The following is a 25,585-nucleotide window of genomic DNA, read 5'->3' as shown; positions in this document are numbered from 1 at the left end:
CCAAATGTCAATTTCGACTTAGTAGCTACGTTATAATTTCTACTTTTATGTTGAAAATAAATTTAGATTATAATTTTGAATTTTCATCTCAACTCATTGTAGTCATAATTTCAACTTTTCATCTCATAATTGTGCCTCAGTACGACTTTTTTTTCTTCATAATTTCAACTTTTTTAAGTCAGAATTTTGACTTTTCATCTCATTATTATGACTTGGTCATAAGTTTGACTTTTTATGTCATAAGTTTGATTTACCAAAGCATGCATGATTTGTTTCTTATATGGCGGGAATGAATGGGCTTACAGGCCTGATGTAAGCGGTGTTTCATACATCAGCGTTACACACTGAAATCCAGATTGAACTGTGAATGTTTCTTGATGTCTGCGGCTCACATTATGAGTTTCCCTCAGCTAATGTCTGTCTGAAGAGAAGTGTGTGAAGGTAAATGAGCAGAAATATCAGTTGTGTGAAGAAATACTCTCCCGACTCAGATCTGATGCTTTAATGCTCAATTCTCTCATCAGCACAGGTGTCGTGATAAGCTTAAAAACACTGTAGAAACGGATATATCTATTATATAGCTACTATAACTTCAAAAACAATAAATAAAAGAGTTGATTTTAAAAACACGTTACAACTATTATAAAAGAAGGTGAAATAAATTCAAGAGAGATGGCTGGTCCATCACAGGGATGACACACTCGCACACATTCATACTCACACCTACAAGAAAACTTACAGCCTCCGATTGACCTGTTGTGTATGTCTTTTTTTTTTATGTTTCGTTTGTTTGTAGTAGGCCTAAATATTGCATCAGGTATTTGTTTTAGTTTATTTTGTTTGAACTTTTGGTTTCTCTCAACTAAATTAGGCTCCTATATGTAAAGATATAGAAGAAAAACTAGAAATGCTGCTTTTTTCATTTATTCTTTATGCAGTAGCCTAATACAGTCAGTAAAATTAAAAGATCTTATTCTTATATAGGTGTTAGTGGACAGAAGGAGACAACACAGGTAAACTCAGTTCACAAAGTTTTATTTCCAGGTGGCAGAGATCGAGAGGAGTAGACAGGTTGGTGTACTTAATGATGGCAGGCTGAGTGAACTAGCTAAATTAACAATGACCACACTAATTTTACTTTTAGGTACACAGTATAATATAAGTACATTGCCATAGTGATAACACTAGACAGCCCTTTAACATAGTTAAACACATTTTAACTATTTTAATAAAACAAAAAAGTTTGAGAGATTGAAAATGCTAACTAAAAAATACTATAACAAATAAAACTAGAAGACACTGAAAAAATGAATTAAACATTGAAAACTAAAGCAAATTAAAATAACAAATTGTTTTTTTTGTTTTTTTTCACAAGTAGACATTTTGTTCCAACATTGATTGTCTTGCGCCACATTGCAGACAAAGTGACAGTGGGAATCCTATAGTTTAAATTTCCCACTTGAGATCTCAATGTGTTTTAGTCAATCATGTCACAGTCACATGTACACCACAAGATGGCACCATGACTCAGCAAGAACATTTTGCTCGAGTTAGGGTAAAAACAGCCAATGAAAAGCAAAGAATAAAGTATCTTTATATTTTACATTGAATGCCACGCTATGCTAATAGTTTGCAGCATCTTTGAAATCAGATGACATCAGATGGCACTTCTTACTTAGTTTACTCATTATTTTAAAGTAGGAGGTGCAAACTTTAGAGAAGTTTAGAGCTGTGGAATACAACATTTCAGTTGAGATCAGTTCACAAATACTGGTTTGTGGAATAGCTACAATTGAAGTGAGGAACTCATTGCAAACTGTGTTCTGTGAGTCAAAACCAAAAAGAAACAAATGTTCCTTGTTCAATTAAATATATTTATCCAAACTCTCAAAAGCATCATTTTTTGAGTAGTTTTTCCATTCCTCTGGGATCTCACCACTCCCCTCAAATGTTTTATTGTAGTACTTTTCCAGATCTTTCTGGAATCGACACACAAACCACTTCCAGTAGGGCAGGTCAGAGAGGTCAGAGGTGATTTTCCAGTTTGCATATTCTCCTCCTGCTGATCTGTATTCTCTCCAGAGGACTGCATCATCTTCGTTTTTAGGATAAAAAGATCGATTACTTGCTACTGCAGATGTGCAGATACTAATAGACAAGTTTGTTGTTCCTCTATAAGACATCCCATTCAGTCCAGTATTGCGATGGAAAGAAACACTGTGATCTCCTTCATGGTTTTCTATGGTGTTGGTGCAGATGGCTGCACAGAATGGACACTGAACCCAACAGCACTGACAGAGGTGATCAATCAGAAGCTTATCTGGTTTGTCCTTATAGTCCAGATTTGCTGGAAAAGAATTCATTTTGAATCTACCACTGATGTCAGACATTACAACAGGAAGTTCTTGTCTTATTATATCTTCTAGGAGGTTGAAATCATCAACATCATCATGTTTCACTCCACTGAGGTCTTTTTCAGAGAAGATCAGTTCATCGGAGAGCTGCTGTGTGAAACTCTTCAACCACAAATCAACATCTTTGTTTGCTTGAACATGTTCAGTAGATTCATGTGCTGCTTTCATGATCTTCTGCTGCAGGAGTTCAATGTTCTCCTTCATCTTGGGTAAAACACTGACACTGAACTTATCAGTGATGTACTGACTTACTTCATCTCCAATGAATCTCTTAAAGTGATCTCTGGGATTTTGAATGTAGTTTATGTATTTATTAAAATCCCCCTTTTCAGCCAGTGTCTTCAGCATGTGTTTTTCCAGATTTGATCGGTTTCCATTCAGTGACGGGCAGTTTGTTCTCATTTCATCTGCCAGATCTCTGGCAGTCTGTTTGTTGACACTCTGCTCAATGGGCTCTTTAAGTTTCTGACAGATGATCTCACCAAAAATGGCAGCTGATGTTGCTCCATGACAGTATTTCTGGAAAATACTATAGTACTCTTCACGCTTCTTCTCCAAATAGAGAACAGGATCATTGGCCTCCCTGAACGATTTGTATTGGTCAGTGATCATCTTGTTTGCTTTCTTACAGATGGAAAGAACCAAATCTATGAAGAATTCTTTCTTGAATTTATATTTCACTGGTCCTTCCTGATGGTCTAATATTTTTGCCTTGATGTAATCTGTGAGTAGTTGAATGCAGCTGATGTTGTAGCCCATCTTTGAAATGTTAGATGACTGAATCATTCTGTCTGTCTCAAGTGCAACATCTGTGACTAATGATCTTATTTTGGCTTCATTCTCTGGAGTCAGAACTCGAGCATATCCAAATGTTTCTTTAACTGTTCTGCATACACCCTTTACAACATTTCTTATTCCTGTTTTTGTGGACTTTATGAAAATAACATAATCTGAATAAGTTGTCACATTGAAAATATTGTTGTACTCACTGCTTTCGCCCCCAACACTTTCATAGACGTCACTCAGGATCTCTCTCAAGTCTCTCATTATGTCAATGTCTTTGATAGCTGGAGTGTCTCTGATGATCACCTTCATCCACTGTTTCCAAAACAAATCAAACTCTTTCTTCAGTGTTTCTTCGTCATTTGCTTTGTCTCTGAGTTTTAAGGCAAGTTCTTTGCTCTTTTCAAAGAGAGTGTTTTCATGATGTGTCCTCTGATCATCAATCTTTTTCTTCAGGTCTCGCTGCTGAAGAATCTCATTTAATTTCCTCTTTGTTTCTCTCACAATGTTGTCATGAACATCTTTGATTTTGATGTCAAATGATGTTTTCCACTGAATCAGTATATCTTTATCTTTGTCTTTCTCAAAGAATTCTGACATTGAGGTTTTCACTTCTTCTCTTGTCTTTTTTATATCTCTTTGAAGATCAGTTTCATTAACCTCATGAATTGCTTTATTTTCTATTTTGTTGTGTAGTTTGTTCTCAGTTTTCATCATGGCACTGCGAAGACTCCAGGACCACTTGCTGTATTCGGTCTCCAGTTTCCGGTATACTGCAATCTCCAGGGAATTTCTGAAGCTGAAGACGAATCGTTCGTTAAGTAAAGCCTCCCAGAGATCTTTAATACGTTCTTTTAAGTTTATCAGCATCATTCCATCTGAATCAGAGGCATGAGACATAATAGTTTTCTTTAGTTGTTGAATATTCTCACAGTAGTCTGGATTTGGTGGTGCCATGGGAGGGCTGCCCTCCCAGAGGTGAGCAATATACTTCACATCATTCTGAACATCAAATGCAATTACATCACTGAAACATTCTTCATCGCAGACTTCTTCTTTTGATGCGAGTTTTGTCATCTCATCCAGTGTCTCTTGTAGCCGTCTTCTTCCCTCCATGTTTTTCTCTCCAGCTGTGACGTCTGAAACATTCTGATGCACAAACACACAGCTGGGATTCAGTCTGACCTTCTTCATCCTCAGGAAGGCCTGAACAACAATCTGAAGAATGTCCTGCATCTCAGCTGGGTTTTCTCCAAAGATGTTGATCAACGTCATATTTCCAAGACCGACAACAAATGTGGCCATTTCATTGTCATGATGTCTTGTTGATCTTCCAGCCAGTTCTAGAGCACGAAGACCCTCAGTATCAACAACCAGAATATAGTCCATGTTCATCTGTGTTTTCATCTCGTCTGACACTCTGACCAGCTGCATGAAAGCTCCTCTGGTGCATCTTCCAGCACTGACGGCAAACTGAAGTCCAAACATGGCATTCAGCATTGTGGATTTCCCAGAGCTCTGAATCCCTAAAACTGACAGCACAAAGACTCTGGTCTGGTTTCCCAGTTTCAGGATGAGTTCATCTATAACAGCAGAGATCCAGACCAGAGGAACATGAGCAGCATCTCCATCCATCAGCTCCAGTGGAAATCCAGAGGTCATCATCTCTGCTGCAAGACTCGGAAGAAACATGTAGTTATACTGCATGTCTTTTATGTTCTTCATCACAGATGAACATGACTCATAGATCTGACCGATCTCCCTCATGATGTGCTCCAAACCAAAGGTTGCATCTTGAAGTTCCTCAGATATTTTCTCAAGTTCAGTTTGTTCAGCCTTGAGTTGATTAGATTTATTATGATTCTCTTTCAGTTTTAAGACTGTTGACCATTTTTCATTATACTTGTGATGTAAAGCAGAAAGATCAGCTGAGGTATATTCATCCAGGAGGATTCTGAGCCATTTAAGAAAATACATCATCTTATGTTCGCCACGTGAGTTCATTTGTTTTATAAAGTATTTCATAAACACACTGATGTCAGACTCATGCTGTTGTTCACGAATTTTCTTCATTTCGTTGTGTTTTCTACTTATTTCCTGTTCTATCTCATCTGCTTGAAGTCGATGTAGTTCTTTGTTCTTCTGACACCACTGATGCCACAGTTTCCCCTGACAGGGCAGAAATGATTCTTTGATTTCTGTCAGATCTTTCTTCTCCAGTAAACTTATCATCTGCTGTGCTGCTTCTCTTCCTCTCCTGCAGTCATCATCATCTTCCTCATCTACTCTGATGTCTGAGTGTTTGGAGTTGGACACATCTTCAAGTCTGAACATGGAAGGTGATTCTGAGAGACAATCATTTATAGCTCTTCTGAGTTCTTCAGATACATCTGACTGATTTCTGTCTTTCAGACCAATCTTGTATTTTCCTTTCCGTGTCTTAATGATGGTTGAAACATCCTCAGTAAGAAGACAAATAAGTGGCTTTGAGTCCTTATAGAGTTCTTGAACTTTCATCATGCTTCTGTCATTCTTCTGAAGTTGTGGTAGAAGAACAACATTGACTGATGCCATTTCAGAGAGGATCTGCAGCTGTTTCTCATGGTCTCCTGCATCACCGTGTAAATTACAGAATGCAACACAGTCCGTGAATTTATCCGTGTTTTTCCCAGAGGGGAAGAACCAGGCAATCTCCACCACTCCATCCATCAGGACTCTGGTTCTGCTGCTGCCTGGGCAGTTCCTGTGGAAGAACGTGTTGTGTCTCTCATTGATCAAACGGTTCATCAGCTGAGACTTGGATGAAGACACGGAGCCAAACCTGACGAAAAACACCATTGGAGTTTCTGCCTTGTAGATCGGCTTGATTTGACTAATGATTTCGTTGTTGGTGTTTCTCATCTTCCAGCTCTTGTTGATTTGTCTAAATGTCCAAAGAGGAAACTCAATCTTTTGTGTTAATGGATCAGGAACAAGCAAAGGCAGAGCGTACTGACACTGGGACAGTTTAGTGACCATCAGCTGCTTCAGGAAACCATCAGCACAATGAAACACGGCCATCTGAACATCCATCGGGTTTACAGGGTAAGAATTTCTCTTTTCTTCAGTGGATAAAGACATTTCTTTTAAAATATCAGCATCAGCCTGGTTTTGTGAATCGTTTGTGTTCAGCGTGGGGATCAGTTCATTGGTCTGCTCATTGGTTTTAATGTTTCTTGCTCTGTAGTTCATCATCAGTAGTTTTTGTGTAAACGTCTGAACCAGTTCCTTTTCAGCACAAGACTCGTGGGTTTGAAATGAATGTTCAGTTAATTGAAGAAAATCGCCAGTTCCCAGTTTGTCATGTTGATCTTCAAGGTTAAGTTTACTAAAAAGATTTTCTACTTTTTCGCTATTTTTTCCCTCTTTGTCCTGACCCAATCTCTTGCCCTCTATTGAAAGCACTTTTTCAAAGATTACCTGAAAACACAGAATAATTTAAGTCAGCTTGCTGGGAATCACTTAATTAGGGTTCTTCATTAATCAGTTGTTAAACAACTGATAAACAATAATTCAGAACCTTGTAATCAACAACTAGAAAGAAGCCCCCTATTAAATAACACGAACAAGACATGAATTACATGAACAAATAATGAATGTTGTCTCTCAAAAAAGGGGAAAACAGTTGGAGAGAACATGAATGAACAGCACACACACACACACACAAAAAAAATAGCATGGTAGTTATCAAGAATATGTGTAGTAGGCCTATATAGTATAAAATAGGGGTGGAAAAATATTTTTATATAGCGTACTGAAATATTTTGTGTGGGAGTAAATCAGCCCTACTGCAAACATTTTTATTTGACAACTGTACTTTCTATAAAAAAATTTATAAAATATGAGAAAGAAAAATATATAACAAGGAATGGACGGAGATGGAAATGAAGATGTGAAATGAACAGACATAAAAATATGTGGGCAAAGTTTTCCTTTGGGGACATTTGCAGTTGAAAAAAGGTAATAAATCGCAATACACTGCAAGTAAATTTTATCGCAATACTCAGCATTTTCGCATACTCAAATGTTTAAAATAGCAATAATATCATATCGTGGCTTAAGAATCATTATAATATTGTATAGTGGGCCCCCTGTTGATTTTTATTGTTTACCAGTTATTGAAATTATTTTATATTACCTTTTTTAGTTGTTTGACACAGTCCATGAAAATGATGATAAGAAAGGCAGCGATGCTCCATAGCACATTTAACATGCGAACATGTATTCTCATCTATACATGCCAAAAAAATGCAAACCAATGTTAAAGATTCTTAAAATTAGGTACTTTTCTTCAAATAAGTCTTAATTGAATTTTGTACAAAGACAGCACAGTACTGTGCACATAGATGTTGTTGACCACATAAAAAATATAATTTTAGTATATTTCTTAGGCTTTACTGCATTTGCATATTATACCTTTGCACAAAAACTGCAAAGTAGTAAGTATAGAGTGTTTAAAGGTTTCTGTATCAACTTTCCTGCTTCTGTTAAATCTTTATGCAGTACTTACCACATGTCTCTCCTTTTTCAGTGAAGTAGCTGTGTGCTCCATTATTTCTTTATTGATTGTGTGTTCATCTTGTGAGACAAAGGAAACAAAGGAAACAAAGGAAATTGAAAAAGGAATGCCACTAAAATTACCTTTGGTTTGCTGACTGCGGGTTTATAGGCTATTCACACCAAGACCAAATATTTTTGCATTTATTTGAAATGAAGTTAGGGTATCTATGGAGAAGGTTGTGCTAAGTTAGCCTGCAGTGCTTTAACAAATAATAAGTAATAATATGAGGATGATGGGAATTCCTACAAATACACCTGCCACTACTTATACGGTTTCTAATCTACTTTAGGGTGCACTTCAGCTTCATAAAGATATCGTTGTTGACAGATCTCACCGCATAGTGCAGTCAAAGCCTACACCTCATGAGTGACCACACGCCATCATTGCTAGGCTACATTATCACTCAGATTGTGTTGACATCTTATGTCAAGCAAGGCAGTTGAGGCATTTAGAGACTGAGCGAGATGAGCACAGCATTTTCGGAAGTGTGTTGGCAGCTACAGGGGATTCCAGGGGTCAAGTTTGAATTTCGGCATCCTGCCCACTTTTGTGTCACACACAAAGGTTTAGAAAAGCAGTTTAATCGCCCAGATGAGGCTGAAGCTTATGTCAAGTCCTTAGTGTTGCAGGTTGATGGTTCATCCGCAGTTACCACGCAGGCATAAATACGGAAGCGGATGCATGCACCACTTGTCTTTTGCTTCAGAGCCGATCGGTCTTCACGTCGATGTCTCTGAAGAGTGTTGTTATATTACAACGAGCGAGTGTGTCGGTGCTTCTTCTAGGAAGACTCTCCCAGTTGCTGGTGATTCTACAGCTCTCAACTGCTGTTTTAACAGCATCAAATTTTTGTGCTTGAAATTTAGACAGAGCTTACAAAGCCTGTGGGCAAGCCGCCTCCTCTTGCGTGCCATGGCGCTGCTTTAGGTCTATCAGGCCAGGGCACTCATGGACATGCACGAGGGTAGTCCAGACCGTGCGCTCATAGGTGAGCTCCGCACTGCATCCGACCTCGCCCTCCGGGACACGAGTGTCGTGGCGTGCGTGATCGGTCTGGCGATGTCCACGTTAGTGGTCCAGGAGCGCCATCGTTGGCTCAGCCTGGTTGTATGGTGGATGCAGACAAGGTTTGGTTCCTGGTCTCCCCAATTTCCCAGGTTGGGCTGGTCGGCGATGCGGTGGAGAACTGCGCCCAGCAGTTTTCTGCCGCCCAAGCACAGGCGGAGGCCATTCGGCACATCCTGCCCCGGCAGCCCGCTGCTGCCACCCCGCCGCCGGTGGCAGTTCCTTCGCCTGCTCGTCGCCGAGGGTGTTCACCTGCCGCCGCTCTACTGGGCCTCCGCAGCAGCCTCCAGCCAGGCCTCAGCATAGAGCTGACCGCAGTAGGGACGCCCAGCCCGCTCTAGGCGCTGCCAAGCCAGGTGGTGTCGTGGAAATTTTAAACTGTATATTAAACTAACCATGTTTCTAACATCTAACCTTATAACTTTAACATCTAACAATTTGAACAGGATGTACTGTGACAAAACCAATGGAAAACTTTGACTGTGTGCATATGTATGTATTTAAAAATAACATAGTTTGACCATAGCTCTGTCTGTTATGGAAACCAGCAGAAGAGAAGGCTGTTTCCAAGCACAGGTTGGCCCACTACAAGTGGTTGCCTTCATCTTGGCGAGAAAGTTTCCCAAGATGCACGTGCCCACCTGGGCGGTGAGCTCCTCCTAAGCATGGGTATTGCTCCCTCCTAGGTGTTGACACAGAGTGCCTCGCTGAACAGATGTTAAATAGAGTTGGGGGCTGGGCGACACCTATACACGTTCGCTAGAGAACTAGCCTGTGTCGAACCGTTGCTTCCTGTGGGCTCCCTTCACATGAAGCCAGTGTCACCGTAAGCACAGTTCGAAGTGTCGGCTTTCATTCCCCTCCTATGTACTGGATACGTGCACAATTTTTTGCTCCAGTAGAGTTCCCTCTTAAACCGAACCCTGTCGAGTTCCTCCATACCCTTCGGCAACGGACGTGGCGGAATGTCCGAAGCCAGGCCTATCACTCATATGCACTGGTGGAACCTGTGTTAGGCTGGGTCCATATGTTGTGATCCCTACGGCGATCCCATATGTGTATTCTTCCACGGTACGGCTCCCTGCGGCAAGCCTGTGTCTTCCCTCGGCAGAGTCCGCTCTGTCATCACTGTCGGTTGATCCTCCCCTCTGTTATAGGCTGGAGTCATCCCAGTGACATTCCATATGTTGTACTGCCCGATAATTCGCCCAGTCCATATGTGTATTCTCCACATGTTACCTCCCTTCAGCCAGGATGTGGTTTCCGCAGCATCCCTTCCTTCCTTGACAGGGTACGCTTTCCCAGTGGTCCTGTGGAACAGCAGTTGACTTCCCTGGCCTAAGCCTTGCCCTTCTCCGCCTCAAAGTTGCGGGGGGTCAGGAGGCTTTCGTCCAGGCACTGGAAGGTGGCAGCTCTAGTGGCGCTTTCCATAATAAGATCCCATTCAGTCGACGTCAACTACGTCTGACGTTCTCGACTGAAAGGGAACGTCCTGGTTGGTCCTAATTTTCTAAAACCTCGTAGTATAGGTAACACATAATGCAGACATAATGCCAAAATTACGTTACAGTACGTATAAACCTGTCAATGCAGGTTTAAAAAGGTTAAAATATTTAGCGTGTTATCTTAACAATGTTAGTTTTACTGTTTACCTTGAATAATATTGAGTGAATTTTTTTATTATTTAATTATTATTTTTTACTTAAAATCTTTGCAAATGATGTCTATAATAAAAAATATTGAAGAAGAAAAAACAGACCGTATACTTTTTTAAGGTTGTGAATTCTTACCTGGACAACTGGATGCTGCAACAAGGGGGTCTGAAAGTGTAGCCTCTGTTATGCATGTCTCAGGAGAGTTGATTGGATGCTCAATTTCCTTCAGGTAGAGTATTTAACATATATTTCACTGATTTTTATTGTAGTTTCCTAACATTTATTCTTTCAGTTTGCATGTTAAATGTCAATGTTAAAATGTTTTTAACTAATACTTTATTCAGTTCTTACCATTTGTTTTTCTCCTTTTTCAGATTGGATGCACAAGGGTTGGCTTTTAGCAGTGTAAATCATTTTTTCTTCAGTTTCCTCGTCTTGGTTATTGAAACAACAACAGCAAAAAATAATTCAGAATGTTACTGCAATTTTTACTTCTTTGATTCTGCCACAACTCTCATAAATGAACATTGCTTAGTGTCCACACTACAGAGTGTTAAAGTAACACTGCAGCAGTTTTGCTGTAAATTAGATTATTAAATGATTAATTAAGTGATGGTTGAGCATTAATGAAACCTGCTATTAACAACCAGAATCACACACACACACACGCACGCACACACACTCACAACACTTTCAAAAACTGTGAAATGCATGGCAGAACAGGGTGCCAAATGTTTACCAATAATGGAAATAAGAGTCAAAGACCATCGACTGGGGGGTATTCCAGAAAGCAGGTTATGTGACACACTGGGGTACGTTTAAAGGCAGCCATACACTGTGCGATTTCAGCAAGGTTACCAACTCACACTGTACGAGTGCAGTTATCTATCATCGAGATTTTTACGGCCACACAATTGGTTGATATACTTTAAATCTTTGCAAATGGTGTCTATAATTAAAAAACAGACCGTATACTTTTTTAAGGTTGTGAATTCTTACCTGGACAACTGGATGCTGCAACAAGGGGGTCTGAAAGTGTAGCCTCTGTTATGCATGTCTCAGGAGAGTTGATTGGATGCTCAATTTCCTTCAGGTAGAGTATTTAACATATATTTCACTGATTTTTATTGTAGTTTCCTAACATTTATTCTTTCAGTTTGCATGTTAAATGTCAATGTTAAAATGTTTTTAACTAATACTTTATTCAGTTCTTACCATTTGTATTTCTCCTTTTTCAGATTGGATGCACAAGGGTTGGCTTTTAGCAGTGTAAATAATTTTTTCTTCAGTTTCCTCGTCTTGGTTATTGAAGCAACAACAGCAAATAATAATAATAATTAAATAAAAAAAATTCAGAATGTTACTGCAATCTTTACTTCTTTGATTCTGCCACAACTCTCATAAATGAACATTGCTTAGTGTCCACACTACAGATTGTTAAAGTAACATTGCAGCAGTTTTGCTGTAAATTAGATTATTAAATGATTAATTAAGTGATGGTTGAGCATTAATGAAACCTGCTATTAACAACCAGAATCACACACAAACACACACTCGCGCACGCACGCACACACACGCACACACACACAACACTTTCAAAAACTGTGAAATGCATGGCAGAACAGGGTGCCAAACGTTTACCAATAATGGAAATAAGAGTCAAAGACCATCGACTGGGGGGTATTCCAGAAAGCAGGTTATGTGACACACTGGGGTACGTTTAAAGGCAGCCATACACTGTGCGATTTCAGCAAGGTTACCAACTCACACTGTACGAGTGCAGTTATCTATCATCGAGATTTTTACGGCCACACAATTGGTTGATATACTTTAAATCTTTGCAAATGGTGTCTATAATTAAAAAACAGACCGTATACTTTTTTAAGGTTGTGAATTCTTACCTGGACAACTGGATGCTGCAACAAGGGGGTCTGAAAGTGTAGCCTCTGTTATGCATGTCTCAGGAGAGTTGATTGGATGCTCAATTTCCTTCAGGTAGAGTATTTAACATATATTTCACTGATTTTTATTGTAGTTTCCTTACATTTATTCTTTCAGTTTGCAATTTAAATGTCAATGTTAAAATGTTTTTTAACTAATACTTTATTCAGTTCTTACCATTTGTATTTCTCCTTTTTCAGATTGGATGCACAAGGGTTGGCTTTTAGCAGTGTAAATGATTTTTTCTTCAGTTTCCTCGTCTTGGTTATTGAAGCGACAACAGTACCAAAAAAAACAAACACAAAAAAAAATCAGAATGTTACTGCAATTTTTACACTCTTTGATTCTGCCACAACTTAGTGTCCACACTACAGAGTGTTAAAGTAACACTGCAGCAGTTGTATGCTGTAAATTAGATTATTAAATGATTAATTAAGTGATGATTGAGCATTAGTAATGAAACCTGCTGTTAACAACTAGAATCACTCACTCTCACACACACTCACACTTTATGGAATAGGCTAATGTGATGAGCAGGACGAGGCCGAGGGCCGTGAGAGAGCGGCGCGAGGCCGGTGGCGTGATTGCTAATGAGCGACACATGCAAGACGCATCGGTCTTGTATCTCTCATGGAGGAGCGGAAGCATAAAGTGGAAGCTGCTCGCCACAGCTACCCCCAGTTTGACTTTATTTCTTTCATACATCTAAGTTCTTATTGAGAATGAACAGGTTTAGATGATGATGTTTTATTAAAAAACGGTTTCGTTCAAAGTCACCATTGTTGTGATTAGTGTAGCTTTAGTTGGGCACTTTGTCCCTCTACATTTTAACATTAAAGCTGCCGTCGGCAAATTTTTTTTGATCATATTCAGTGTAATCGACACTATAATCCGACAGAACAACATACATAAGGTGGTTTTAGAAAAAAACCCGAGCTTCTAGCTCCACCTGGAGCATGTTATTTGTTTTGCAAAAATCCAGCGCTCCCGCTTCATCAGGTCCAATCAGCGCAGGGGGGTGTGAGATCTGACTGTCAATCACAGGTCGTGCACACGCCACAGATCCCCCCTCACTCGCGGACGTTAATATCACATGCACACGCCACGCCTGAAGTTCGCCTGGAGATTGCATGAAGCGTGATGGCGGAGAGAAAATCTACTAACAAGCTTCCAATTCCTCGGTTATTGCTATCTATGGATAGATTAGCCAGGGCAGCCTACCTCCGAGTCCATGGTGTTGATAGATGCTGAAGAGACGGACGCGTTCACAGAAAATCAGGTACACACGCACAGTGACGCACTGACGAGCACGACCTCGATGGGAGGGTGCTCGCTGGTAGTGGGGAGGGGCATGAGAGTTGTAAACATTCAAAATTTTGGCTAATCGACCCAATCTGCCAGACTTGCCGACGGCAGCTTTAAGTTATCTCTGTTTGTTATGACACTCTGTACAGCTAATGTTACTAAATCTTCCATTGTCTCTGCCCGTTTTCACTGATTCTGCCCTCACGTGAAACCCTTTGAAGTCGGCCACTTGACACATCTGGATAATTCATAAACGCGCATTTAATATGCACAGTACAGTCAGGTGACAGATGACTGAACATAAAAGGCTGGAACCTGCTACTGACAGTTTCTGACATTTTCAGTGCGTGAGATTGTACTGTTTTGTTGTTGCCGGTATGCCGGGCATGTCAGTATGAGCTGAGCACAAGCCAGTAGCAGGAGCTCGTTTGCATTTAAAGGGACACAGACAAAAATGGAACGTTTTTGCTCACCCTCAAAAAGTGGCAATTTTAACATGCTATAAAAATTATCTGTGGGGTATTTTACGCTCACTCCTGATCACATTTTTCTTGCCACAACAAGTCAGTCAGAGAAAGTTTAATGTTAAAATGTAAAGAGCCAAAGTTTCCAACTAAAGCTACACTAATCACCATAATGGTGACTTCAAATGAAATCAATAAAACATCATCATCTAAAGCTGTTAATTTTCAATAACCACTTTTGAATGCATATGAAATAAATAAGGTCAAACTAGTTTAAACATCCTCTGCTGAGATCTTGAGAGATTAAATGTATTTTATCTTTATCTTTTATCTTATGTGGCTGGAAGTCATTCATTTTTGCACCTGAAAATCATGACAACTGCCTTCATATATAATTAAAGGTGCTATAAGCGATCCCGGGAGTCGTAACTTCTTGTTGATATTCGAATTGTTGTCAAACAAAACGGAGGCTAGCTAGACCCTCCCTCCTCCTCATCCCGTCTCCTCCCTCCTCCCCTCCCTTCCGGCATAAAGGAAAGTCAAAATAGTCACTACAAACAAAGTTAAGTTTTACTGATACTTCATTCAATGTGTAATGTCGCCAAGTTAGATAAATGCTTTTATATATTGCAGAAGAGAATGCAGAAAAAGAGAAACATTATCTTAATCGTTTCGCCACCTGAGGTTATAACTATAGCTCCCATACAAGGACGCAATAATAGCAAGATAACGTTAGCTTCGCGTTTCCCAGTGAGCATAAACAACGGCGGCGGCGTAAACAAATTTAGTCAAAGTTGTCAATAGCCTATAAATGAATATTCAAATTCATAACAAACTGTGGGTGAAAACAGTCATTCACACAAATTGTCGCCCTACTGTGAATTTGCTTGATCATTTACAATAGAGATTGATCGCTAGCTGAAACATATATGTTGTATTCACCAAAGCTAACGCTGACTGCATAGTTCTAGCTAATTACATCCTTGTGTTGGTTTGGCGAACATGAACGTCAGTTTAGAAAGAAAAATGGATTTACCTGTTCTGCAAAAACAGAGCAACTATGTCGGATTGGAAGCCCTTCTGCCGGCGGAGTTCTCGCCACCTTTCGAAGGTTTTTCTGATGTAAATTCGGGACTTCACGCGTTCCTTATCCTTGTCCCTCTTCTTTGCAATTCGTTCATCGAAACGTCGTCTCTTTGGTCATGTTTCTGCCATAATTCAAACTTCCCTCTTCATGCTTCTCTCTCCTCCACACACCCCCTTCATGTGCACGCGCACTAACCCCCAAACCCCACCCTCCAATGCTTCTTGTCTGTGATTGGCTGGAGCACTGTTTGTTGTGTTTCGTGGTGCGGGTGAGCCCAGTTTGTTTTTGTTGCCGTTTGTGGAGCCTGTGGTGTCTAGAGAGACCGCATTTTTTTTACAGTGTGTTCAGGGGACAGGCAGCTAGCGGATAGTGAGGAGATGTTTGCTGTATGTGACAAAAAATGTTTGGGCCTAAAAAACGCGTCGCATCACTTAGAGCACCTTTAAGGAAATGCCTGTTTTTTGCATTGGTGAGTGTAGCATCACAGCAGAGTATGCTGCCCATCATAAATTAAAGCATGTGACATTTATGGCAGCTAGTCCATTACCCAAAGAAAATATATTTCTATATGTTTATGATCAATATTCTAAATTAAGTATATTGAAAAATATACAGAATAATATATATTCTGTTAATATATTGAATATTGTGTTACAATATATTGAATAATACATAAGGAATTGCCGCTTTTCATATATTGAAAGATATGTGACAATATATTTACTATGTTATACACGTGAGTTACTTTCACTCAGTTGAATTATGTTTCTGCTACACAAAGTATTTGAGTTGAGTTTACAAGGAAAGTGTTGATATTACTTAAGGGTACATGTTGAAATTCCTTATGTATTGTTCAATAGATTTTAATATATAAATGCAATATATTATATTTTTCCCTATACTTATTTTATATTTTCTTTGCGTAAGGGGTGGTCCGTGGCGTACACCTGAAAAAGTCATAAACAATGGACGACACTCATCTTTCCATTCTTGATTTAGTATACAAGCAACGGTTCTGCTTTGCACTAAACAAATTCTGCCAGTGTGAATACACAATGAGTGTGAGCTACTTCTGCTCTGCATATGGGCAGCTCCTGTGCTGCTATCGCTCTGCTTACGCATCTAGTGTGAAATGGGCGTAAGACACAGAGGCCCTATCATACATCCGGTGCAATGCAGCGTCAGGTGCGATGCAAGTGTTTTTTGCTAGTTTCAGCCCGACGCAGTTTTCATTTTCATGTCCTGCACCACATTGTGCAAATGCATCTGCGCCCATCTGTGAAAACCTGGTCTAAAGTCAATGGAGCAGTATTTTATTTTTTTTCAGAGTGCAAATGGAGCAGATCCTGGATCTCTGGAGACGCGTTTAGTTTTTCTGCTTGCAAATTCCACCATGTAGGCCTAAATAAATAAATCCGCCATGGTGCGAACGCAACTGGCTTTAAAAGGGAATGGGAGATGAGACTCTGATTGTTTTATTTCACGTTACGCCCAAAACACACATTACTCATTAAGTGAATAGGGACAACCCTTTTAGACGCCTACATGCCGACCATTTTTCCCGTCGTTAAACTAGCAAAAGTGGATTCAGACACAGCCTAAGTGCACTCATGCCCTGGCTTTAGACCTTGGGCTTAGATCATTAAAATAGGGCCCATAATCGTTTAAATAACTGAATCTTTTAGAAATTGGTGTAAAAATGTGAAATTATTATTAAATTATACTGCATTTTCTCTCTGTGTATAAATATACAGGTTGTAGAAGGATCCAAAATTAGAGCAGCATTTAAAATAAACACACACATTTGCACTATATTTCTAGCTCAACCCATCAATTATGTTTTTGATACTTTTTTCTGGTTGACAAAATCTCACACTTGTTAAAGTATATTTCATATAGAACACGAGCTCATTGAAAGTGAAATGGTACTGTACATTTACAACTCTTATGAGACCTGGAACAAAAACATGTTTTCTCACCACTTTCCCTGTTTTGCAGGTCTTCTCTCTCTCTTAATTTTGTGTTGTACATCTCTCTAGTGTAGCACTGCTGATTGTTCTCAATCTTGTTCATCAAGTCTTTCATCTCTGATTGTTTTTTCATCATCTTTTCGCAGGTCTGATATCCTCCACCACATTTCTCCAGCAGCTTCTCCAGAACAGGGTTTTTCTTCAGATCATCTATTATAGTGTCATACTCTTCTTCTCTCTCATAGGTAAAGAGAATTGTCACAAACTGAAGAACTTTGTCACCAAACACTCTCTGAACCCATTTAAGACCCATCTTATCAGCATCTGTTAACTGGCCCAGTTGCACAACAAAGATGAAAGCGTGGATTTCATTTTCATTCACTAGTTGATCAGTGAGATGATCCACATGATCATTCTCATGTAAGCCAGTCAGGTTGATCACAGAGACGTGATGTTCTGATATCTTCCTCTGTAAAGGAACAATGCTGGATATTTCTGCATTTTCAGTATTCATCTGTTTTTCTCCTAGTAGAATGTTTTCATGTCCAAACTGGATTGACGACGAGTTTCCAAATAACACGATGGTCAGACTGGGATCTAGGATATAGAGCACAGAACTATTGGTAACCCTTTAGATTACAGCCCGGAAAGTGCTGAATAAGTAAAAACTAATTTGCATTGTACTTTTCAGTAATAAAAGTGTACCTATAAAGAACGTATGTGTAAGGATAAGGGAACTATATGTAAAGTTTGGGAAATAAAGGGGCAACAACCAGGAAAATTAACCAATTATTTATACTGTAAGTATTTTAGAACTTAGTAGCACAAAATACATTTCGGAGCAATTTAGCAAGAACATACACTGCATACTTTTTTGTAATATTAGTGTACTGTAACGCTGTTCAGATGTTACGGGAAGAAGGAGGCGGGAACCGGCGAACATTCAAACATATTTAATAAATAAATAACAAATACAAAAATGAAAGTATAAGCCAGCAACCCCTCGCGGGCGACTGCTGGCCACACAAAACAGAAACAAAATATCACATAAAAACTCAGGCCTGTTCCTCTCTCACTCTTCACTGTCGTCGCTCCTCCTTTATGCTTCCGCTCCTCCGTGAGAGATACGAGACCGGTGCGTCGCGCAGGTGTCGCTCTTCAGTAATCACGCGTTCTTGAGTGAGAATTTGGGTACTGCTGGCCATTGGGCCAGTGGTGGAACAGAGCCAAGGTAGAGATTCTCCACCCGACCCTCCTCTGGGGGAAGTGGACCCCTGCAAATTCGGGTCATCCGCCTCGGGGCCGCCTCCCTAACTGTTTAGGTATTAGTGGTGGCCTGGGGACGGGCTGGAACAACTTCCTGCGGAGGACTCTGCATTTGCGGCTGAGCCGGGAGAGAGCGCTTCTCGCAAGGGGATGCCTTGGCGACAAGCAGACTGGCCCGCGGTTTCGACCGTACTTTGCTGGTACATCCCTCGCCCAGAGGGCATCAACCCCTGCATTGAGCACTTTGGCCTGCAGGATAGCCATTGCATGCTCATTATGTGAACACAGGGACCTGTTGCTCAGGCACCTCAGCCTTCTGGGGCTTCGGGTCAACTGGGAAAAGAGTAAACTCTCCCCTGTGCAGAGCATCTTTTTCTCGGTGTGGAGTTGGACTCGGTCAATATGACAGCGCGTCTCACCAGCGAGCATGCACAGTCAGTGTTGAACTGCCAGAACACGTTCAGGCGGAAGACAGCTGTTCCACTGAAACACGTTCCCAAAATTCCCACCTTGCTCCGCGATGGAGGCAGACCAAGCCTTTGCACTGTGTGGACCGCAAGCAGAGCTTCAGAAGCTCAGAGCAGCTTTTTGTCTGCTTTGGAGGTCAGCAGATGGGAAAGGCTGTGTCCAAACCGAGGTTGGCCCACTGGATAGTGGATGCCATTTCCTTGGCGTACCAGTCCCAAGGTGAGCCGTCTTCCGTGAGGGGCTGCCGCCTTTACTTTCGTTTTGTGTTTATTTATTGTGGATTATTAAAGTATGTTGAATGTTCGCTGGTTCCTGCCTCCTTCTTCCCTTATCAGCATACCTTCGTTACACTGGAGGGGCGGCTGCCGTCCGTGAGGGAGCGGAGGAGTCGCTGCCGTTTGCCTGAGGCCAGAGCCTGCTTCCGTCCGCCATGATGGGGAGGAGCAGGGAACAGGGGACTCCTGCCGTCTGCCCATATTCGGAGGAGTCGTCACCGTCCACCGAGGACTATCCAATGCCACTGCCAGACACCGCGTAGAAGATCACCCAGCTGTTGTAGGACCAGATGGCAGTGTGTTTTGAGAACCGGACCAAGATTTTTTTTCCCTCTCTCCCCTCTCTCGTCTCTGTCGCTCCTCATGCTTCAGTCTCCTTTTCTCTCGCCTCGTCTGTCCATAACCCCAGGTGCTGCGGTCGGCGTGACTGCCCCCCCCCGGAGGAGGAGGGGCGATCTGAATATGTGACGAGCAGGACGAGGCCGAGGGCCGTAGGAGGATGGTGCGAGGCCGGTGCCGTGATTGCTGATGAGCGACACCTGTGCGACGCACTGGTCTTGTATTTCTCACAGAGGAGCGAAAGCATAAAAGGAGAAGCGACGACAGTGAAGGACGAGAGAGGACCAGGCCTGGACTTTTATGTTATGTTTTGATTATGTGTGGTCAGTTGTGTGGATTATGTGGATTTTGTGTGGTCAGTCGTCCGTGAGGGGCTGTCGCCATTACTTTCGTTTTGTTGTTTGTTTATTTTAAGTTTGTTAAATGTTCCCGCCTCCTTCTTCCCACAACAACTAACCTTGTTACAGTCTTATTTTAAGCAATATTGTTATTTTCTTACCCATGCTCCTGCGTGATGAATCACACGGTTCAAGTTCTTTACTCATTTCTGCATGATCATCTGGTTTGGAGTTGCTCCCTTCTTCCACAGGCTGTTCGTTATCCTGAGGAAAGACCATTAATTATGACCTTCTTCCAACAAGATCTGTAAAGTGTGTTAGACTATGTGTAGGCTACATACAGATTATTAATTTCTCATTAGAGTCTACTCTTCTGGACAACTCAATCTTGAGTTTAGAATCTGTTTGATTTGCTCTTTCAAGAGTATTTGTTTGAGATCTGTGGTCTGTGTTTACCTCAGTTCAGACTCCTGCACGCAGATATTTGATGTAACGGGTGGAATAATATTTACGTGCCGTGTCGTGTCGTGTGCGGTGCGGGTGCGGGTGCGGGTCGGACGCGCGGTAGACACGGGTGGACTGCCGGTCCAATAGCCAAGACTATTTCAACTCAATTCGGTGCATTTGACTGCTACTTCCAAATGGTATCGTGATTATTTGTGTTCACACTCTGTCTGAAGACCATTAAAGGCTTCTAATCACAGCATTATTTGAGGTGCTGCATTGTAGCCAATCGCGCTGCATCTGACTGAACGCTATATTGATTATATTAAAGGGGTCATGACATGATAAACCAAATTTGCCTTGATCTTTTGGTATATAAGAGGTCTTTGTACCATTTAAACTTCCTGCAAGTTTTATAGCTTAAGACGTCCTCCCCATTGTAAACGAAGCATTTATTTAATCAAGCTCTAATTACAGCTCATTGGGGATCCATGGTAAGAAGTGATGTCACGGTACGAAGTGATGTACCAGGCGTTTGCATATGACCGCCTCCAGCGCAAGACAACTACGCCTCATTTCGCATCATCGCATCGTTGTCACGCCAAGATGTTCAGTCGACGTGCAGCGAGTGGGTCTGTTTACAAGCAGATTGCGATGCCACGCAGATGTGCTGTTCCTGGCTGTGGACAAACAAAATGTTTGAATACGCTGCCGAACGATCCAGACGTCAGGGAAAAATGGATGCAGTTTATTTTTTGCGGACGTCCCAGTCACGGCAGTGTTAATTTAAGCGTGTGTTCTCTACATTTCAAGGATGACTGTTTTGAGAACAAATCGCAGTATGATGCTGGCTTTGCCAGAAAACTTTTGCTTAAAGATCAGGCCGTGCCGACTATTCTGGGCCCAACAACGCCGCCGCAAACTGTAAGTAATGTATTTCATCTTAAAACTACTTTTAGCCAATGACGTTAGCCAATCATAACAGTGGGCGTTAACACTGAACTCTTAAAGGGGAAACACCCCAAAACAGACAGTTTGAATCAGAGGATGAGAAACAGGGTGGGAAAAGGTCATAAATCACTCAAATGTAAAAGTTTTTTGTCCAAAAAACTATAGTAATTCTATAATTGCACATATTAAAACAAAAACAAAAACCATGTCATGACCCCTTTAAAGGGAGCGCACTTTGCTCGCTTTATATAGCTATTTAATATATTAACAATTTGAATAAAAGTTTTAGCCTATTTTTCATGCTGCTACAAAGAAGACCAGCCAGGTAAACACGGCTGAGTTTCAGAAGAGACAACTGTGTTTAAATGCCAAGTGAATCTGCTAATATGTAGGCTAGCTGCTAGCTTTAAATTTACAGTTAAATAGGCCTACTAAAACATTATTTGTTCTATTATTTTAATTGTGTTGTTTAATGCAATGTTTAATTAATTGTATTGACTCAGAATGCCTAATGTTGGTTTTATTGCTTGTGATACATGAGAAAATATTTTTTTTCTACCTCATGAAGGAGATTTTATGCGGGTGCGGTTCGGGTCGCGGTTTTTATGTCAATCGGGTTGGGTCGGGTACGAACTAAAATTAGTGTTTCTGTCGGAAATCGTTTCGGGTGCGGGCTGGGTTTGGGTTTATCAAACAAACCCGTGCATGACTTCGGCCCTGTCCCAAATGGCACACTTCATGTGCACTTTCGGTCTTGTGGACTTACAATGGCTGCCGCGTGCGCGTGTCCGTTAAGTCCGTGAGACCGTAATGTGTCCCATTTGTCATTTTTAGATCTCAGAAGGGAGCTCGCGAGCGCCCCTATGTGGTTGATTTGCGCCCTTGATGCGCACTTTTGCCGAGCCCGCGCTGATGCGGATTCCGCAGCAGACTTCTTCCCGACAGTCAAAGCGGCATTACGTCACGAAAGTGCGGACTCAGAGGAAGACCTCGAGTGCTTAGGGTTCCATTTGGGACGCCTTAGTTGCTGGGTTTGAACTTGTGATGCAAAAGCAACTGAAGCTGCAGATGACACCGGAAAGAAAAGGAGGCTACATTTTCAGTTGGTCAGGTTCAGTGTCAGTTCTGGCTTATTTGGCTCCCTAGGCAAATTCACTAAATAAAATTATTTAATAAATGCCTATTGACAATAAAAAGCACTCAACTCAAATAACTATTAAATAATAAAATAAAAAAACTAGAGAACTGGCTGACTAAAATCAGCTTGGAAATGCTACTTAATGAAATTTCTAGGCTACATGGAATTATTCAACATACAAAATGGATACATTTCTTTACAATTTATAGGTATACTATGTTAGTTCATCAGTCAATCGTGGAAGCCTATGCTGATTAATTGATAACTTCTGGCAAACATTATTCAGGAGAAAAAAAGTATATAGCAAATGAAAGTTCTCTGCTGGCATGGCCCTGTCCCAAATGGCACACTTCATGTGCACTTTCGGTCTTGTGGACTTACAATGGCTGCCGCGTGCGCGTGTCCGTTTTAAGTCCGTGAGACCGCAGTGTGTCCCATTTGTCATTTTTAGATCTCAGAAGAGTGCTCGCGAGCGCCCCCATGTGGTTGATTTGCGCCCTTGATGCGCACTTTTGCCGAGCCCGCGCTGATGCGGACTCCGCAGCAGACTTCTTCCCGACAGTCAAAGCGACATTACGTCACGAAAGTGCGGACTCAGAGGAAGACCGCGAGTGCTTAGGGTTCCATGAAAAAAACCAGTGTTCCTTGAAATCACATGACATACCAGAAAGTGAAAGTATTTGGTTTTTTTTATGATTGGACAGGCAATTGCATATAAGTGTTTTATTTTGTGCAGAAAAGGTTCTCAACAACAAACTATCTACATGGAGATCTGATCTCACTGCAATCATACACTATGGGAGTAGTGAAAAGCAAAATTTTCGTTGTCTTTAGCCCCATTGTTGCAGTCATGTCATACAATTAGTTTTTAAGACTGAACACGTTGCATTTAACGTGATCACGATATAATAAAAACATTGTAAGTTCATCATAACACTTAAATTTCCATAGTTATTCAAACAGCAAATAAATTGTCTATTTAAGTGAGCAAAGATCAAAGAACATTATCACTGACTTGAGTCTAGCGCCAGTTTAGGCACTGTCAAAAAATACTCCCATTATAATAAATTAATCTGTCTACACTGTCTACACTTATAAATCTGCACTTGTTTATGATGAGAGAATTCGCAATAATGCTGAATTCAGTCAAGCACACACGCTGAACAAAACTCTGGCGTTTCAGCGATGACTAATCTGAAAATCTTAATCTGGGTTAAGAAAATATCAGTGAAATGTACCGCATACAAATAAATAATGCTCAACTGAGACATTCATATTGTTGAAAATAAACAAAATAACCACATTCCTAGTATTAGGATCTTTTGGAAGTTAATGTTATTTGTGGTCCATCCTGTATAGCTCTCCTCTCCTCATCTCAACACACCAGTGGGCGGGGCCAAAGTTGAAATAGGCGTTGATTTTCTTCTGCAGTCTTTCACTACCTTATTAGGTTTGTTCGACTTGAACAGGCGCTGCACAGACCGATCGGTTTATGACATTAAAGTACCGCATTCTTATATGTCAAAAGCTCAAGGAAATTTTTATTTCTCAATTCATGACCCCTTTAAAAGATAGTTCACACAAAAATGATCATTGCATTTTTATTCACCCTCATATTGTTGTATACCTGCATGACTTTCTTTCTTTGGTACAACATAAAAGATTTTCTGATTATAGATATAGATTTTTGTCTATAAGTCATTACTTAGTTAACTTTTTTGGACAAAAACAGCTGAAACATTAATAGCAATATCTTCTTTTGTGTTCCACAGAAGAGGTTTAATTCACATTTATTTGTGCAGTGCTTTTCACAAGACATAACGTTGTTCAACAATCAAGACAAATTCTGCTCAATTCCTGGCATGACAAACAACTACTTTCTGATTCTGATCTTCAAAATATATTAAAACACTGAATAATTGCTAACAAACTAATACATTTAATATATATAGGCAATAAAGTCAAACCTGAGTGTTGAAGTCTCTCCTTGTGTCCATCTATCAAGCTTCTGAAATCCAAATAGCAAATGAAAGTTCTCTGCTGGCATTTATACTGACACACATGAAAAATACCAGCGTTCCTTGAAATCACATGACATACCGTAAAGTGAAAGTATTTGGTGTTTTTCTAATGATTTACAGGTTATTGCATATAGGCTAAGTGTTTTATTTTGTGCAGAAAAGGTTCTCAACAACAATCCACGTATATCTGATCTCACTGTCATCGATTCAGTCTGGAAGAGACAGAAGCAACTGAAATTAAAACGCCTTAATCTATAGGACTGTGGCCACCTTTCCAGGATGCTAGTGTGCATTCACACAAAAAAAAAAAAAAAAAAAAATTATATATATATATATATATATATATATATGTATATATATATATATATATATATATATATATATATATATATATATATATATATATATATATATATATATATTTAAACATGTGACATCCATTTGACACATTTTTTTGAGAGATGAACTTAAAGAATATCATTCAAAAGTACTTAAAAAAAGATTGATGACCATGATGAACATAAAACACGGTGTATGGCTGTCCTCTATTGCCAAATCATACCCACATCATATATGCTATATAGCCTATGGATATTATAGACCAGTGGCTGCAGCCATAAACACGCACGCACGCACACACACACACACACACACAAACACGTATCCAGCACGAGTTGCACAGTTCACTGATCGCGTGAGGATGGCGGAGGATTCGTTGAGCAACAGAATTCTAACGGTGCGTGTCCAGTACAACGGCAAAACTCCGCTCAGTGCTATAACGTCTCCGTTTTGGGGTGTGTCTGTTGCGAGTGTGTTTAATCTATGTTTTTTTCAACACACACACACACACACACACACACACACACACACACACACACACACACACACACACACACACACACTGTATAATCATCAGAGATGCACGCGATTACATTCGGAAATAGACAATAAGCTTTGTTTCCAAAGGCACCAAGCAAAGATATCATGTCAATTTTACAAACTGTTATAAACCCAGCCAATATAATCACAATGAACACATCCAAAATGAAATATTTAACATA

The 25,585-nt window shown here is 40.4% G+C and overlaps 2 protein-coding genes and 1 long non-coding RNA gene across 4 annotated transcripts in view; 1 reads left to right on the top strand and 2 right to left on the bottom strand.

The window, feature by feature from the left end:
• The window catches only part of LOC309510604 (G-protein coupled receptor 20), a 55,389-nt gene that overhangs the window by 3,139 nt on the left and 26,665 nt on the right, over positions 1 to 25,585 (bottom strand). The gene's annotated exons all lie outside the window — the stretch shown is intronic.
• Positions 1,019 to 24,623, bottom strand: LOC309510586 (interferon-induced very large GTPase 1-like). Of its 2 annotated transcripts, XM_082185427.1 has the most exons (12): positions 24,471 to 24,623; positions 20,132 to 20,234; positions 17,294 to 17,881; positions 12,636 to 12,718; positions 12,419 to 12,506; positions 11,733 to 11,815; positions 11,517 to 11,604; positions 10,869 to 10,951; positions 10,653 to 10,740; positions 7,747 to 7,814; positions 7,375 to 7,467; positions 1,019 to 6,656 (listed from the first exon to the last, which is right to left on the bottom strand). In XM_082185427.1, exons 1-12 carry the CDS (start codon positions 24,498 to 24,500, stop codon positions 1,866 to 1,868), a joined length of 6,186 nt encoding a protein of 2,061 aa, XP_082041553.1. In that variant the 5' UTR covers positions 24,501 to 24,623; the 3' UTR covers positions 1,019 to 1,865. The 2 variants fall into 2 exon arrangements, with proteins under 2 accessions (XP_082041553.1, XP_082041554.1); XM_082185428.1 differs by lacking the exons at positions 12,419 to 12,506; positions 12,636 to 12,718.
• The window catches only part of LOC309510620, a 62,715-nt gene continuing 50,679 nt past the window's right edge, over positions 13,550 to 25,585 (top strand). The window contains exons 1-2 of the long non-coding RNA XR_014210404.1: positions 13,550 to 14,628; positions 15,762 to 16,798. This is a non-coding gene — a long non-coding RNA (uncharacterized lncRNA). The remainder of the gene's footprint in view (positions 14,629 to 15,761; positions 16,799 to 25,585) is intronic.

The sequence above is a fragment of the Leuciscus leuciscus genome (assembly GCF_965113295.1).
Source record: "Leuciscus leuciscus genome assembly, chromosome: 12".
NCBI classification, from domain to species: Eukaryota; Metazoa; Chordata; class Actinopteri; order Cypriniformes; family Leuciscidae; genus Leuciscus; species Leuciscus leuciscus.
The sequence above is the reverse complement of the archived record's forward strand: the minus strand, read 5'-3'. Positions and strand labels throughout refer to the sequence as shown.

What these genes read in the sequence shown, in the direction of transcription:
- LOC309510586 (XM_082185427.1), bottom strand. Translation starts at nt 24,500, where the DNA reads ATGGACACAAGGAGAGACTTCAACACTCAG. An exon ending in TGCAGCATCCAGTTGTCCAG is followed by an intron (nt 10,952 to 11,516) that starts GTAAGAATTCAC and finishes TCAATAACCAAG; the next exon opens with ACGAGGAAACTGAAGAAAAA. An exon ending in TGCAGCATCCAGTTGTCCAG is followed by an intron (nt 7,815 to 10,652) that starts GTAAGAATTCAC and finishes TTGTCTCACAAG; the next exon opens with ATGAACACACAATCAATAAA.